The 14329-nt window shown below is 53.5% G+C and overlaps 2 protein-coding genes across 3 annotated transcripts; one reads left to right on the top strand and one right to left on the bottom strand.

Annotated features, from left to right (window-relative positions):
- Positions 1–703: 703 nt before the first annotated feature.
- On the top strand, positions 704–5994 carry SUMF2 (sulfatase modifying factor 2). 2 transcript variants are annotated; one of them, XM_062592190.1, is made up of 9 exons: positions 704–828; positions 1215–1371; positions 2286–2400; positions 3027–3071; positions 3642–3792; positions 4359–4414; positions 4658–4742; positions 5283–5448; positions 5767–5994. In XM_062592190.1, the coding sequence occupies exons 1-9, from the start codon at positions 771–773 to the stop codon at positions 5870–5872; spliced, it is 939 nt and encodes a 312-aa protein (XP_062448174.1). In that variant the 5' UTR covers positions 704–770; the 3' UTR covers positions 5873–5994. The 2 variants fall into 2 exon arrangements, with proteins under 2 accessions (XP_062448174.1, XP_062448175.1); XM_062592191.1 differs by lacking the exon at positions 3027–3071.
- A 1388-nt stretch (positions 5995–7382) lies between these two features.
- On the bottom strand, positions 7383–13347 carry PHKG1 (phosphorylase kinase catalytic subunit gamma 1). Its single transcript, XM_062592189.1, has 10 exons — positions 13075–13347; positions 11329–11463; positions 10782–10957; positions 10186–10240; positions 10041–10106; positions 9784–9947; positions 9314–9404; positions 8629–8782; positions 8322–8447; positions 7383–7720 (listed from the first exon to the last, which is right to left on the bottom strand). The coding sequence occupies exons 2-10, from the start codon at positions 11409–11411 to the stop codon at positions 7469–7471; spliced, it is 1167 nt and encodes a 388-aa protein (XP_062448173.1). The 5' UTR covers positions 11412–11463; positions 13075–13347; the 3' UTR covers positions 7383–7468.
- Between the last annotated feature and the right edge of the window lie 982 nt (positions 13348–14329).

The raw sequence follows: 14329 nt of genomic DNA, 5'->3' as shown, positions 1-14329 counted from the left end.
CAGAAGAGGTAGTTGAGCTTCAATGTGTGGCCTATATTTGCATTAATACACCTACATTTTGACTCTTCAGTGTTTTAGGGTTATTTTGGGGATGCAGTTGAAAAGCAGGCTTGTCTGTGTATATGCACGACCCAAGTGATCTTGTAACTTCCAAGTGAGTTTCTTAGTATTGTAGAAAAAGAACTAAAACCAGGCTCAAAATGGCACTCAGACAAGCAGCCTGCGGAGTAGGGAGGACTGGGGTTTGAGGGGGGGAACGGGAGCATGCGCCTTTCTTCACTGAGTTGGGAGCGTTTCGTCAAGGTTGGATGTGGAAGTTCTTTAGCGCCAAGCAAGCCAAGCAGCGCAGCTGGGGCAGGTGGGCTGAGCTGCTGTAGTCGCATGGGGGGATTTTTTATTAGCAAGTGAAAAAAGGAAACAAAGGGAAAACAGTTCCCGAGACAGGTACCCTTAAGTCAATGCAGAGCTTGCTAGAGTAGACTGGAGTCGATCGTTCTCCCTGGTGAAAGTGTTGCGTATGGATTTAATTTCGCCTCCTTCCCTAGCTGTAGATGCGTGGTGACGAGCACGCGGGGCCTGCCTGTGCGCAGCGCAGGAAGGCGGGCCTGGCCCAGGGCAGCGCTTTGCAGCCCTGCCCGAGCGGAGAGCCCGGAAACACTTCCCTGGGGCTAGAGCTCTTCTGGGTCAAAGCCCCTCAGTTCCTCCTTAATTCATTTTTGCTTCTCGCAAGGCGCCTCTCCCTGACGTTGCCTGGCTTTGCTCCCCGGAAAATGCGGCTAGCTCTTGCGTTTTGCTGCTGCGTGCTGGGCAGCAGCTGTGCTCTGCGAGGTGAGTTCATGAGCTTGTACTGCTTTTCCTGCTGATGCTTTTTGCCTTGGTTCTTGCATCTTGTTGCAGCAGAGCTTTAAAATCAGCTCTGCCTCTCCCTCAGGATCTTCTCTTAGTTGTAGCAAACCATTTATTTAAAGGAGTTGCTTTGCTGATTTAGTCTGCCCAGAGCTTTACTTTTCCAAGAGAGAAACAGAAAACACTACCTTATAATAAAGGCTGTTTTAGTGACGATTCTTAGCATTTATATAGTTATCTATTGTTTTAACTGCTTTATTGCACTCCTTTTCCGGTGCATAAAATGACTGTTTGGGGAAGAAAGTAGGCTGTCCTGTGCTTTTCTATTTAACAATGAATGTTCTCATACTGAGTTACTTCACTTCTAGCTTTTGGAAAGGATGAGAACATGGTGCAGCTACCTGGCGGGAAGTTTCAAATGGGATCCAGTTCCCTGGAGAATAAAAATGAAGAAGGGCCTGTCAGGGAGGTGACTGTGCAGTCATTTGCTATCGACAAATACCCCATCACGAACAGGGATTTCAGGTAAGACTGAAAGTTTGGATTCGCTCGGTTTGCAGGGTTGCAATAGCTCAGGCAGTTGCTGGAAGGATGTAGATGTTGTAAATATGTATTACTGAGCTGGTTCCCAGAATCGGAAAGCGAACTTTTGAACAAAAATATAGGTCTGTCTATAATATAATAAAAATATAGGTCTGTCTATAATATAATAAAAATACAGGTCTGTCTATAATAAATGACCTTTGCAGGTGCAGGCTGAAGTATCTTACCAGAGTAGTTTGCCAATATGTATATACTAGTAGGGCTGTGCTGTTACAGATTACTACAGATCCTAGTTTCCATTTTAAATAGCCCACTCCTCAGATTTTTTTTTTTTTTTAAGTTCTCGTATAAAGCACTAGTAACCGTAATGTGGGAAATGCCCTTAGCTGCCCACCTGAGCCCTTGACAGTTAAAAGCATCATTTCCACATGCCGGTAGCCTGGCAAGTAACATATAGCAAAAACTCATCCTGAGACTAGGAGGAAGTAAACGGGACAGAGGCAGGGCGAGACTCTGTAACAGCACGGGATGCTGCAGCATTCTGGGGGCACGCTTAGCTGTAATAGCAGCGGTAGGTTTTAACGGCTTTAAGAGCTCTCTGGTCTGTGCAATTTTGTAAAAGATCAAGTTATGTGATAATTTTGCCCATAAAAGTAATATAAAAACTGGTTAGCAGATCTGTGAACAGATCCAAATGAGACCAGTTTAATCTCTTAAGACTCTATCAGCTTGATTGTACTGGGGAGGAACTGGGACTTTCGACAGATCAGTGGTGGCTGCAGTTCTTAGGTGTTTGCTTTGCTCTAAACTTGTTGCATGTGTAGACTGCTGTATTTGGTGGTAGTGTTCTTGAAGAACTCTTACCCAGACACCTGAGCATGTTATATTTATGCCAGGGAGTTTGTTAGAGAAAAGAAATACAAAACAGAAGCAGAAGCGTTTGGCTGGAGCTTTGTCTTTGAGGATTTCGTATCTGAAGAGCTGAAAAAAAAAGTCACCCAAAAACTGGAGGTAAATCCAACCTGGAACGTGAAAGGTTATAATAGATGGGCTACACCCCAAGGGGATAATTTTCAGTGGGGTGATGGAGACAGTATTCCTGATGGCATTCCTGTCTGATGCTTTTGTTTTAAATAAAAAAAAAACATGAGGGAAAAAGCTTGCAGATTGCAATACGTGTTGTTTTTCTGCTTAGTAACAGCTAACTCTCACTTAACACTCTGGCCTTTCTCACTGTTTTTTGCTTGTACTTGGGTTGTTTTGCTTTTGAAAACAGCAGGACTAAGCCTAGCTTGATTTAAGGGCCCCTTTTGTTTACATCGTCTTCAAACTTTGTCAGATTTGACTTATTAGATGTTCCAATAAGCTGGGAGAAAGCAAATGGTGTTTCAAAGTATTCTATTAATCAAATCTTAAAACAGAAAAAATAAACACCGAGGGCTTTTTAATTTGTTTTTACTTTTACAAACAGAGGAGCCATGACTGTACTCTACACCAGGTCAAACTACAGAATTCACCCATTTCCAGACTAACTAGTGCTCTTGTTTATACGTGCTGCTATAGGATGACTTAGGTGTGCATGGCTTTGGATGGAGGTCATCAGTCTAACATTAATCTGGCGTCATTTCTTTTCTCAGTCTGCGCCTTGGTGGCTGCCTATAGATAAAGCTTTTTGGCGACAGGTAGGTAGAGCTTTTCATTGCAACCCTTCAGAGATGGCTAGTTACAGTTTTGCGTTGAGATGCGTAGTCTAGGATCAGCCTGGACATGGGAGATTTGGCTATAGATAAACAGTAGTTTATGAACTGAATATTTTTTTGTTTCACTGTTCTCTTTTACTCAAAAGTTGTCCTGAACGTCACGAAACGTTACCGCTAACCCTTACTATAGGTTTCAAACTTCCAGCAGCTTTAGTAGAAATCCATTGGCAAAAGCACTCTTGGATCAAGAGTCTTACTATTTTGGTGTTAAATTAAATGGATTGCAGAAAAGTTTCCCACCACAAAATTAATCATGGAGAGTCCTTTGCATGCTGAGGGCAGAGTCAAACAGTGCTGGGGTCACATAAGTTTAATGCATGCTGAACCTCATCAAATAAAAATCGGGGGGCAGAAGGGGATTACATTTTGAGTTCCACTGCTGCTAGTTCCCCACCTCGCTATGAACTGTCCTTTATTTCCTTTTTAATGGAAAAGTTCATTTTAAAAAGTTCATAAAATCAATTAAAATCTGTTCGATGCAATTCTTCCCAGCCCTCAGGTCCTGGCTCCAGTATAAAAGACAGGCTGGATTACCCGGTGTTGCACGTGAGCTGGAATGATGCACAGGCATTTTGCAAGTGGAAAGGGAAGAGGCTTCCCACCGAGGAAGAGTGGGAATTTGCTGCTAGGGGAGGCCTGGAACGTATGTAAGACAACTTTTGACCTTTTCCTTAAGCCAAACCAGTTCATCAAGTAACACTAGTTTTACTGGACTCCGAGCTATCCAAATCTCCACATGGAGATGTTTTCAGAGGTTAATTTAGGGGAGTGAATGGCCTCCTTTGGCCTGAGAGACAATTAAATAGTGGCTTCTCTATGTTCTCAATCAATCTTCCTAAGTGAACCACTTCATCCAGATAAAAATACCATTTCACAGGTTGGGGCAAGGAGTGACCCACCATGCAGTCGCATGCTGGTAATGGCATACAGCAACCCCTGAGAGCGGTTGGGGTGCACTATGTACCGTGGGATTTCCTGGCATGAGTGATGGTTTGTAAATGGAAAGTTGTATCTGGCTCCCATAATCGGCTGTGCCCCACTGGTGATGTTTGTAGTGATCAGACTAGTAGGTATCATTCATATAACTCTTCTTAGTGACCCAAGCTGAGCAGAAAAGGACAGCAATAGAATCCTATTTAAAAATAGGCAAATCCAGAAGTTGGACTGATTTATAGGGAATAATTGATTGTCTCTTTCCCTCTTTGACAGAAAGACTATATCCCTGGGGAAATAAGTTTCAGCCAAACCGTACCAACCTGTGGCAGGTAAGATCCTAAAAACCAACCTATCTGTATAGAGCTCTTCTGATGGTTAGGAAGTGGATTGTCTTTTCCTTGGGATAACTTTAAAGGTTAATGTGCTATCTTGGACACAAGGTTATGTAGAGCTAATTTGCAATAGAGAGTTAGCTATTTCTACTATTTAAGTACAAGGCAGTTCTCTAAAAATCAAGACTTACTATCTTTTCTGTGGTGGGTCTTTACTTAGAATGATCTTTCTTCCCACAGGGCAGTTTTCCGAGGGTTGATACAGCTGAAGATGGTTATCATGGTGTTTCACCAGTGACAGCGTTTTCTCCTCAAAACAACTATGGTGTGGAACAGACATCCCTTTTTTTTGGTTTTTAGACTGGCATCTGCTTGCTAACGTCCATTCAGCAGTAATAAAATCCCATAGGTTAAGCAGAGTTTAAAATATGAAATGAGATTACATCAACATCTTGAGAGAATAACAGTGAGCTTTGCAAAAGCATTGATGGTTGTTACTGAAGTGGGCTGAAGTACACCAGATGTACTTCAATGAACCAAATTATTCTAGGCTTTTAATAGCAGTAAATTATTTTGTTGTTTGTGAGTTATCACAAGTAGCGTGTCATTTATCTGGAAAACTCGAGTGCACTGTTTTGAGGGAAGCAGATGCCATTCTCACATTATGCAGATGGGAAGTGATGAGACTCACTAAAGCCGAGAGATTTGTGAAAGGCCCCGTTGTAAATAGACGCTCTATGCTCTTGTCATTAACACACTTTTCCAGTGATGCTTTTAGTGTTGCATATAAATTCCATACAGCAAAGTGCTTTTGCAGCCTTTGTGTATGTGCTCTCATCCTAATAGGAAAATATTTCTCTCTCAGGGCTCTACGATCTGCTGGGAAACACTTGGGAGTGGACTGCATCAGAATACCTAACCCCTGGGCTTTCATCAAGGCAGCGTGCTCAGAAAATGCATGTCTTGAGGGGTGCATCTTGGATTGACACTGCAGATGGATCTGCGAACCATAAAGCTCGTGTTACTACAAGGTAGGTTTGTGTAGTGCCCAGGGCTGTTTCACAGTGATTTGTTGTTCTTTGGTTATATAAGAAGGTGTTTTATTTTAGAATACACTTGTTGGTTTCTATTCAGTTTTTTGGGGAAGCATTTAGGAAAACATAAATACTGCTAAAAATATATTCTTAAATGCTTCTTAAATTGTACGCGTTTTCCATTGAGTATTTAGTACTCTGCTAGAAGTTATTCATGGCACATAGTGTTCATAGTCTGTTACACAGGGTCACATAAAATGATTTAAATGTTAACTACAAGCAATCCATAACTTTGGATATCCTTTTCCATTCTAGAATGGGGAACACACCAGATTCGGCCTCCGATAACCTCAGTTTCCGCTGTGCTGCTGACATACAGAATCACAAAGCTAAGAAAAGTGGGACCAAAACTGAGCTCTGAGTAGATCATTTAGAAAGACCTGGAGCCATTTTCTCCTGTGGAGATGAACAGTAATTCCAGCAGTCAAACTTTCATTAAATTAGCCATTTTTGAAATTTGAAAATAAATACTTTCAGCTAAAAGTGTTTCTGCACTGGGGTATTTGGGCACTGAGTAGGAATTGGGAATGACAGACTGGGAGTGTTGTCTTTAATGTCCTCTTGATGTTTTAGATATTACATTTCTCCTTTCGGTATCCGTTTTACCAGGTAGAGGGGTACATGAGTGTGAGACCACCAGTGCACAGCATTAAACCAGGAGCTGCTCTGCCTACCCATGCCTTCTGGCTTTGCCTCACTCTCTCCCCGTGCTTGTTCCTCATCGCCTCTGTCTGCCCCGGTAGCACTAGCCAGAGGGAGCATAAACCAGCTCTAGGAAGCTGCTCAAGGAGCAGGCTGAAACGTGGGGCCGGAGCAAGGGTACCAGCCCAAACCACCATTACCACCAGCGCGAGGCTTCGTATCAAGCCCTTAGCATCCTGGGCTGTCTTTATTCACCCTAAAACACTAACACCCTGTGCTCATTTCCAAGTGCAAGGATGACACAAATCAATAAACCAAATCTCTCAGACGCTGTGACCATATAAGGTCTGCAGACCACCTGGGAACTGGTTATAGTTTATCTTAAAACTGCCTGAGGTGCATGGGTCAATGTAACTATGATGACTATTTGCCGCTGGTCAATGAAAGCTCTGCTACGTATTAACTGCTTGCTGCTCAGCCCCACACGTTTAATGGGCTTGGAGATGGGATGTCCCCTGGCACTTGGAATAAAGGAGCAGTTCAAGAACCGCAGCCCGGCAGACGCACTAGCTGGCAGTCGAAAAAGAGGCGAAGACGTTCAAGTCTTAGGCTGCTCGCGGCCAGGCGCCCAGGCTCCCTGCCACGTGCTCCTCACTGGTGAACCCCTTCCTGGTGAACCTGAGGTTTGCTACCAGCAGCTTATTGGCTCGAGGCCGCGTTGTGGCGGGTCCTAGCAAGAGAACTACGTCTGTCGTCGCAGGGAACGGCTCGGTTTGGAAAGCGAGCTCTCCCGGCTCGCTGCGATGGCCGCTCCTCGCTGCTGTGAAGCTGCTCAATTCTGTCCTTCCGTTACCAAATCTGCCAGGAGCAGGAGCCCTGGGCCCGTTGATGGGTGAGCACAGCAGCTCCCGGTGCTGCTCTTCTCTGGCCCTTCAGGGACTCCCTCGGAGCAAGAAAGAGGCCAGCTCCGGAGCCGGGCGCCTGGAGCCGAGCCCTTGCTGCAAGATCCCTGCCTTCTTGGAAAGCAGTTACAGCTACAGCTTGTTACGGCTTTGCTAGCAGCTGCGCCTCCAAATCGGACCCTTTAAGTAATTTTGGAGAGAACTTAAGAAGCGATACACCCCGCGGACAAATCGGAGCCGTGACACACGCGAACGCAGCTCCAACAAACAGCAGCGACTTGAGGCCGGTGATATTTTTCTCTAAGACAAAGCGGAAGAAATTGCTGGTTGGTTTCCAAAGGTTTTACTCGCCTGATCTCTGAGCACACCCGCACGCGTGCTTCACGCGGTACAGGCGCAGCTTTCCACGGCAATCAGAAGAGCTCCTCCTCTGCGGCCAGGGCCAGCAGGATGGCCTTGCAGGTGTTCTCGAAGAGGGCGGCTCGGTTCTGCGCCTCCCCCTTCTTCACCCAGTGCTTGTAGGTCCTGAAGGCGCAGGCGTCGATCAGCTTGCGGAGGGGTTTCAGGGCGTAAGGGTCTCGCACCACCAGCTCCCGCGTGACCGACTTCACGAGCCGGTACTGGTAGTAGATGCGGACGGACGCCAGGACGGTCAGGCCGATGACCTGCAAGGGAGAGGAGTCAGCACGGCAGCGGGAATCCGGCAAGACCCTCGGTTTAATGGGATTTGTCCCAGCGCGTCCTGAGCTGCGGCTGTGACCATGGAAGAGGCCTAGCTCCTAGCACGGGTATTTAGTCCCGCGCGAGCGATGCTTTCTCCAAGTTCACCCTTAGCTTCGTCACTGTGTCAGCTTAAACGTCTGAGCTGGTGGGTGATGCCCGTGATGGCAGGCGATAGGGGCAGCAAAGGATACCACTGCTTTACGGATACTTGATGCGTTTTGTGTGCAGTCAGGCTAATTGCTTTCCCCTTGGAAGTGATCTTTTTAAAGCCTTTTTTGGAGAGGAGGAAGGGTTTTTTTCCCCTTTTCTTATTTAATCCTCCTATCTTGCAGTTAAATTTCATTTGTGAAACTTTGCTGTGAAAAAACCTTTCAGATGTGGCAGAAAGTTAAGTGAGACACTGCTTGAAGAAGGGCACTTAAAGCTGGTAAAGGACAGTCCCACCAAAGTCCAGTTGCATCAAAAACCCCAAAACACGGCAAAGTCAGCCCCACCGTTGGGCTCCTGCAGGTGCCGGGACCCCCCGGCCGGCACCAACCTCACCTTGAATTTCCGGAAGGGGCTGAAGTGCCGGACCTCCTCCACGTCGTACTGCTGGAAGAAGGGGTGGGCCAGCGCCTCGCTGGCCGTGTACCGCTGCTGCGGGTCCACCACCAGGAACCGCGAGATCTGCAGGAGAGCACCGGCATGACCAGCACACCCGCGTCTCCCCCACGCGCTGCCCCGGCGGCTTCATCATCACCCCGAGCTCCTGACGGACGCCTGGAGGATCAGTGGCAACATCTCCTCCAGGTGCTTGCTATCCCCACCCTGGGGCTTTTCCAGCCCCACTCCACCAGGAAGCACCTACCAGGTCCTTCACGGTGTCGGAGCGGTCGTCCCACTCCGGGGAGCCGAACTGGTAGTCCCCGTTCATGATCATGCGCAGCATCAGCATCTGCTTGCGGTGCCAGAAGGGCGGCGAGCCGGCCAGCAGCGTGTACATGATCACCCCCGTGCTCCACCTGCGGCACCAGCGGGACCCCCCAGCCCCACGGCACAACGGGATGGGCAGCCGGGTCCCCCCCCACCCCGCGATGCAAAACCGGGACCGAACCGCCCTGCTCAGCCGCTAATGGGGGAGGGTGAGCTTGCTCCTGGGGCCTGTCGGCCTGATGGGAGATGGGCTGCAGGGGTGCTGCCTGTTTTGGGGGGAGGGATGGGGGATTTGGGTGGTGTGGAGCTGCTCTCCTGGGCGAAGCTGCGAGCTGGAGGTATTTGCCTTTAGGTTTCTTTCAGGGGGAGGTCTGTTTTTCCAGGGGAGGGAGAAGCTGTGGACGGATGTGAGATGGTGGGACCTGGCTGAGGTGTCCCGTCTCGGAGGCTGGGCTTAAGGGCGCTGCTGAAACTACAAACAGTGCTGGAGAAACGGCTGAAACGCCCGCGGGCGCCTCGGGCGTCCGTGCAGCTCCGCTCGCTGAGCCGGCGAGCGGCTGAGCAGCTCCCGTCGTCCGTGGGGCGGGCGGGGGGCCGGTACGCGGACGCGTCTCGCTTACATGTCGACCTCCTTCCCGTAGCCCGGGTGCTCGTCGTCCATGGAGCACTGCAGTATTTCGGGAGCCAGGTAGCCCGGCGTGCCGCAGATCTCTGCGGGAGCGGGGCCGGGCGTTAACGAGCCGCGGGAGGCTCCCGCTGCCCCGTCCAGGTGCCGGAGGGGCCGTTTGCGGTGCTGGCACGGGTGGGCGGCAACTGCAACCTGTTGCCTCTCGTTACTGAATTTTCTCAGGGGGTTATAACGAGGGCCACCAGCAGGAGAGGAGGAGCAGGGGAAACAGGGTGCTTTCCCCCCACCCCAGGGCTCGGAGGGGTGCTGGGGTCTCGCCGTGGGGCTGCACAGGGCTCCAGCACAAGCAGGGATGGCCCCAGGCTGGAGATACCGGTGTCCACCACCACCGGAGACCTCGTGGCCACGAGACCGACCCGGGGAGATGACTCGGCCTCGAGTCAACAGCCGCCGTCCTCCCACCTTTGAGCTTCTCGTCACCGCAGAGCTCGCAGGAGAAGCCAAAGTCCGTCAGCTTGATGTTCATGTTGTCGTCCAGCAGGATGTTCTCCGGCTTGAGGTCGCGGTGGACGACGTCGATGGAGTGCAGGTACTCGATCACCTCCAGCAGCGCGCGCATGATCTTCCTGGGGACGGGGAGAGCGCGTCTCCTCCCAGCGCGCGGCCCCCGGCGTCCTCCCGCGCCCGCCGCGGCCCTTGCTCCTGCCGTCCCACCTTACCTGGTCTCCTTCTCGCTCAGGGTGACCTTCTCGGTGAGGTAGTCGAAGAGCTCCCCCCTCTTCATCCTGCGCGCGGGAGGGGAAAGCGGAGGTGGCGGCCGAGTCGCCCCGCGGGAGACCTGCCCCCGCCCCGTGCCGGACTTACAGGTCGAACACCAGGAAGAAGAAGGTGCTGGACTCGTAGCTGTCCTTCAGCTGGACTGCAAGAGAGCGCGGCGGTCGGCGCGGCGCGGCACGGCACGCTCCCTCCCGCCGCCCCGAGCCCGGCGGGCGCTTAGCCCGCGCTCCTTCCCCGTCCCGAATTTAGGAGCCGAGCTCCAGCAGCAGTCGTTCGGTTGGGAGATCGGGAGGAGACGAGCGCGGTCCCCGGGGGCGCCCGGAGCTGCAGCGAGGGCCGCTCCGCTTCCCGGCTCGGAGCCGGGGCCGGTTCCCGCAGTTCCTCCCTCGGCAGGAGAGACGCGGCGGCACCGCGGCGGCGCGGTTCAGCCCCCGAGGCCGCCGGCTCAAAGATCCCGGAGTTTCAGGCCCTAAGGAGGGGGCTGCCGTCGGGGCTGCTCCGTCCTCTGGTTTTGGGGCTGGCGTCTGGATTTCCGCTCCGCGGGAAAGCGGCTTTTATCAGCCGCCCGGCAGCGGCGGGCAGAGGAACGACTCTCTTCCCGCAGGGATTTCTGCCCGGGGGCGGCCGGAGGAGCCGGCGGGGAGGGAGAGCCGCTGCCGCGGCGCCCCAGCGGCCCGACTTACTGACGTTGGGGTGGCCCGAGACCTTCCGGAGGATGTCGATCTCTTTGGAGGTGGCTTCGCGCAGCTCCTGCGCCTCCTTAGGGGATATGTTGCCGGCCGTGATGTCGATGATCTTCACGGCGTACTCCTGCCGCGTGGTCTTGTGGATGCACCGGCGGACGACGCTGCTCACCCCCCTGCGGGACCAACGTGGAAAAGACGGGGGTGGATCCCGTTCGCGGGTTGCACGCGTTTTAATTGCTTTTTAGCACCCGGTTATCGCGGGGACGGCGCGGACGTGTCGTGAGGTCTTGGCCTTTGCCACTGCTCGCCGGTCTCGTGTCCTCCCCTCGCGTTTCTGCGAGCTGCTCGTCAGCAGGAGCAGCGCGGGGGCACTCGGGCGCCGGACCTCGCGCCCCGGCTGAGCCCGTGCGTCTCGCCCCGCCGCGCTCTCCTAAATGCCATCTCCAGGCGCTGGCTGCTCGGGGCCCTGTCCGCACCCGACGCGCGTCGGGCGCTCCTCCGATCGGAGCGCGAGAAAGCGCGCTGCGCTGCGGCCGCGCTTTACCTGCCCAGAACTTCCTTCGGCTCATATTTCTCGTAAAACTCCTTGGACGAATTCCAGTCCGGCAGCTCTTCTTCCTTGGTCATGGCAGGCTGTCGCCCGGCGGCGCGGAGGGCCCCGTTCGCCGGCCGCGGGGAGCTGCAAGGGGAGCAGAGGGGAGAGGGGGGCTCCGGGCGCGGAGGGGGGAGACGGCGCTGGGGGGCCGCGGCCAGGGGGACCCGAGGCTCCCGGGGCCGCGAACGGCCGTGCTGCCTCTCGGCTGTTAGTATATTATTAACAATATTTTTAACATGTCAAAGCCACGCGGGGGTATTTCAGTGCGGACGGCAGCGGGCGCCTGGGGGCTGCCGGCCCGGCCGGGGCCAAGGACGGGGGGTGCGGAGGGTTTCCGAGCCCCCCCGGGCAGGGGCAGCAGCAAAAGCTGGTTCCCGGCATATATGAATATATATGAATATGAAATAATATAGCATCAGGCCCTAATTTTTACTGCAGCTTCCGTTTAAGGGCTGAACTCCCACTCGGAGCCCAGCGGCCCCAAGGCGCAGTCCGAGGCTATCCAGCACGAACAGCGGCTTTTACAAACTCGGCCGGCGGGGCTTTGGGGCGGCAGCGTAGGAGAGCCCCGATACCGCAGGTTTTATCCTGCTTTTCTTTCCGGGAGAGCGGCCGGGGCGCGTGCCGGTGGGGGCCGCACGTCTCGAGCGCGGTTAAATCGTGTTATCGGAGCGTCCTGTCCCGGCCCGGTGCGGAGGACGGCGGCTGCGGTTCAGCGCCGCCACCGCCGCTCACGGCAGCGGGAGGAATATCCAGCACGGCTCGAGCGTTTCTAAATAGCCGCCGGTTACAGCTGGCTTAATTTATAAGGCTTAGCTGCAGGAAATGCTGTGAGCGAGCTGTTCATGCGCACTGAACGCCAAAGCAAGCCAAGGCTGGCGCTGAAAATGACAGGCAGGATCGGGGACTAGAGAAAAGAGCGTTTCTAGCCAGAAAAAACAACAACAAAAATCCCCTTAAATTATTTGCAGCTCAAATGCGGAGTCCTGGAGGTTGCCTTTGCCATGGGGAAAGACTGGAAACGGGGGGTGGGGGCACCTGCGGCGCTCGGTGAGGGCAAGACCTAGATTTGTGCTTTTTTTTTTTTTTTTTTTTTTTTTTTCCCCAGGAGCAGGAAAAAAAAATCTCCCCGTGGGCAGGCGCAGGCGTTTGAAATGCGCTGATGCGACGCGGGGAGCTGGTTGCAAGCACTAACAGCGGCGAGGCAGCCCCGTTTCCCCCCCCCCCCTCCCAGCCGCACTCCTCGGCGGGCCCATGGCAGCGCACAGCAAATAAATAAATAAAATGCAAAAAGTCCCGTTCGGTAGCGCGGCCGGGGCTGCAACGCCGCCGCCGCGTCCTCACCGCCGACCCCGCGGGGGGATCTTTAGGTGACGGCGTTTGCGCCGGGGAGTATCCTGGGCACGAAGCGCCGAGGGGCGAGGGGAGCAGCCCGCTCCGCTTCCGCGCCGTGGGAAAAGCCCGGCCGCGTCTCGCCGGGGAGGAGCCGCTGCTCCCGCGGAAACTGCTCCCCCCACCCCAGCCCGGGCTGCTAAGCAAAAATAGGCATTAAAAAAAAAAAATGTTAAAGCACTAAAAGCACGCGTTCGCGTGATAAAGCTCTGCCAAAAGCCGCAGCGCGCGGCAGGCTCGCCAACGCGCACCCGGCCTCGGCGGCCTCTTCCCTGCGGGAAGGCGCTGCCGGGCGCCACCGACCTTAGGTTGCCGCCGAGGGGTCCCGGCTTCCCGCGGCCGCGGCGGTTTCGCCGGAGAAGGGATCGGCGAGGAGAGGCGGCGGCCGAGGGAGGGCGGCTGCGCGGGCAGCGCCGCAGCTGGCGGCAGAGCCGCTGCCCGGCCGCGGCCAAAAATAACTCGGCAGCGGCACCGAGGCCTCGGGCATGTTTTGCCGCCGCTTGATTTCAGCGTGCGCTCAGGCGCGGGCGGCGGGAGGCCCGCGGCGCGTCCCCGCGCGCAGCGCCCGGCCGAGCGGCCGGTGCTCGCGGGTTGCTGCTCTTACGGGGGGCGGCTAAGAGGAGACGTTTGCCGCAGCGACTCGTGAGCGGGCCGGAGCGGAAGAGCCGTGGGTCGAGGTTTTGTGGGACTTCCTCGCTGGGCGCGGGAGCTCTTTAACCCTTTCTGCGTTAGCTGTCGCCGGAGCCGGTTCGAGGGGGACGAGGGAGCTTCAGTCCTCGGGCTTTGCGCTGCGCCGCAGCTCGCCCGCCGGCTCAGCTGCGGGCGCCGCGGGAGGTGGCCCCGCGCCTCTCGCCTGCCTGCTCTCACCCCCCCAGCGCTCGGGTGCTTCCACTTCCCCTCCTTCCTCGTTCTGTTTTAATTTTTTCTGCTGCAGTTGGTGATTTCAGCAAGAGTGACCAGGCCACACGGCCGATGAGCTGTGATGGCTGTGACCAGAAACCTAATTCAGCTCGCGTTAGCTGGCATTTTGCCCCTGCCCCAAGTCTGTGGTAACCCCTCTGTATTTTGACTATGAACTTTGTCTTTTCATCTCCAGGAATTTTACATCAGAGATCTGGCACTTCTCGGAGCAGGTAGAATACATAACAGCGCAGGAAAGACAGGTATTACTATCAAAGTATTTAAAAAAGACTTTTAGTAGCAGAGGAAAGAGAGAGAAAGCCAAAGGGGAAAGCAGTTCAGAAGGAAGCTACCATTCTTCCCTCCCTTCAGCGTAAGCTTTTCGGTGCAAGCCTGTTTCCACCACCCCCCCCAAGAATCCCCTTTTTCCTGTTTTTTTGTAATCTTCCACTCAAGCCTGCAGAGCTCACAACGCGGCTCCGCAGCAGGCAACGACAAGTTGGAGTGCAGTGGAGTGTTTTTCTGCTCCAGCTATTTTAGCAGGATGTGAACTGGCTGCTCCCTCTCATGGAACGAGCAGGTTTCACACTTTGAGATGCAGTAACAGCTTGATCCCATAGCTGGTGATTTTCCTTCACGTGGCTTCCTCACTTGTCTA

Source organism: Rhea pennata, chromosome 20 (genome assembly GCF_028389875.1).
Source record: "Rhea pennata isolate bPtePen1 chromosome 20, bPtePen1.pri, whole genome shotgun sequence".
NCBI lineage: Eukaryota > Metazoa > Chordata > Aves > Rheiformes > Rheidae > Rhea > Rhea pennata.
Note: the sequence above shows the minus strand (reverse complement) of the source record. Positions and strands in the feature narration are given on the sequence as shown.

Bases quoted from the DNA above. Each gene is read 5' to 3' on its own strand.
- SUMF2 (XM_062592190.1), top strand. From the start codon at position 771: ATGCGGCTAGCTCTTGCGTTTTGCTGCTGCGTGCTGGGCAGCAGCTGT. The intron at 829-1,214 runs GTGAGTTCATGA...CTTCACTTCTAG, and splicing joins CAGCAGCTGTGCTCTGCGAG to CTTTTGGAAAGGATGAGAAC. The intron at 1,372-2,285 runs GTAAGACTGAAA...TATTTATGCCAG, and splicing joins ATCACGAACAGGGATTTCAG to GGAGTTTGTTAGAGAAAAGA.
- PHKG1 (XM_062592189.1), bottom strand. From the start codon at position 11,411: ATGACCAAGGAAGAAGAGCTGCCGGACTGGAATTCGTCCAAGGAGTTT. The intron at 8,783-9,313 runs GTAAGCGAGACG...CTGGTGCCGCAG, and splicing joins TACGGGAAGGAGGTCGACAT to GTGGAGCACGGGGGTGATCA. The intron at 7,721-8,321 runs GTGAGGTTGGTG...TCTCCCTTGCAG, and splicing joins GCCCCTTCCGGAAATTCAAG to GTCATCGGCCTGACCGTCCT.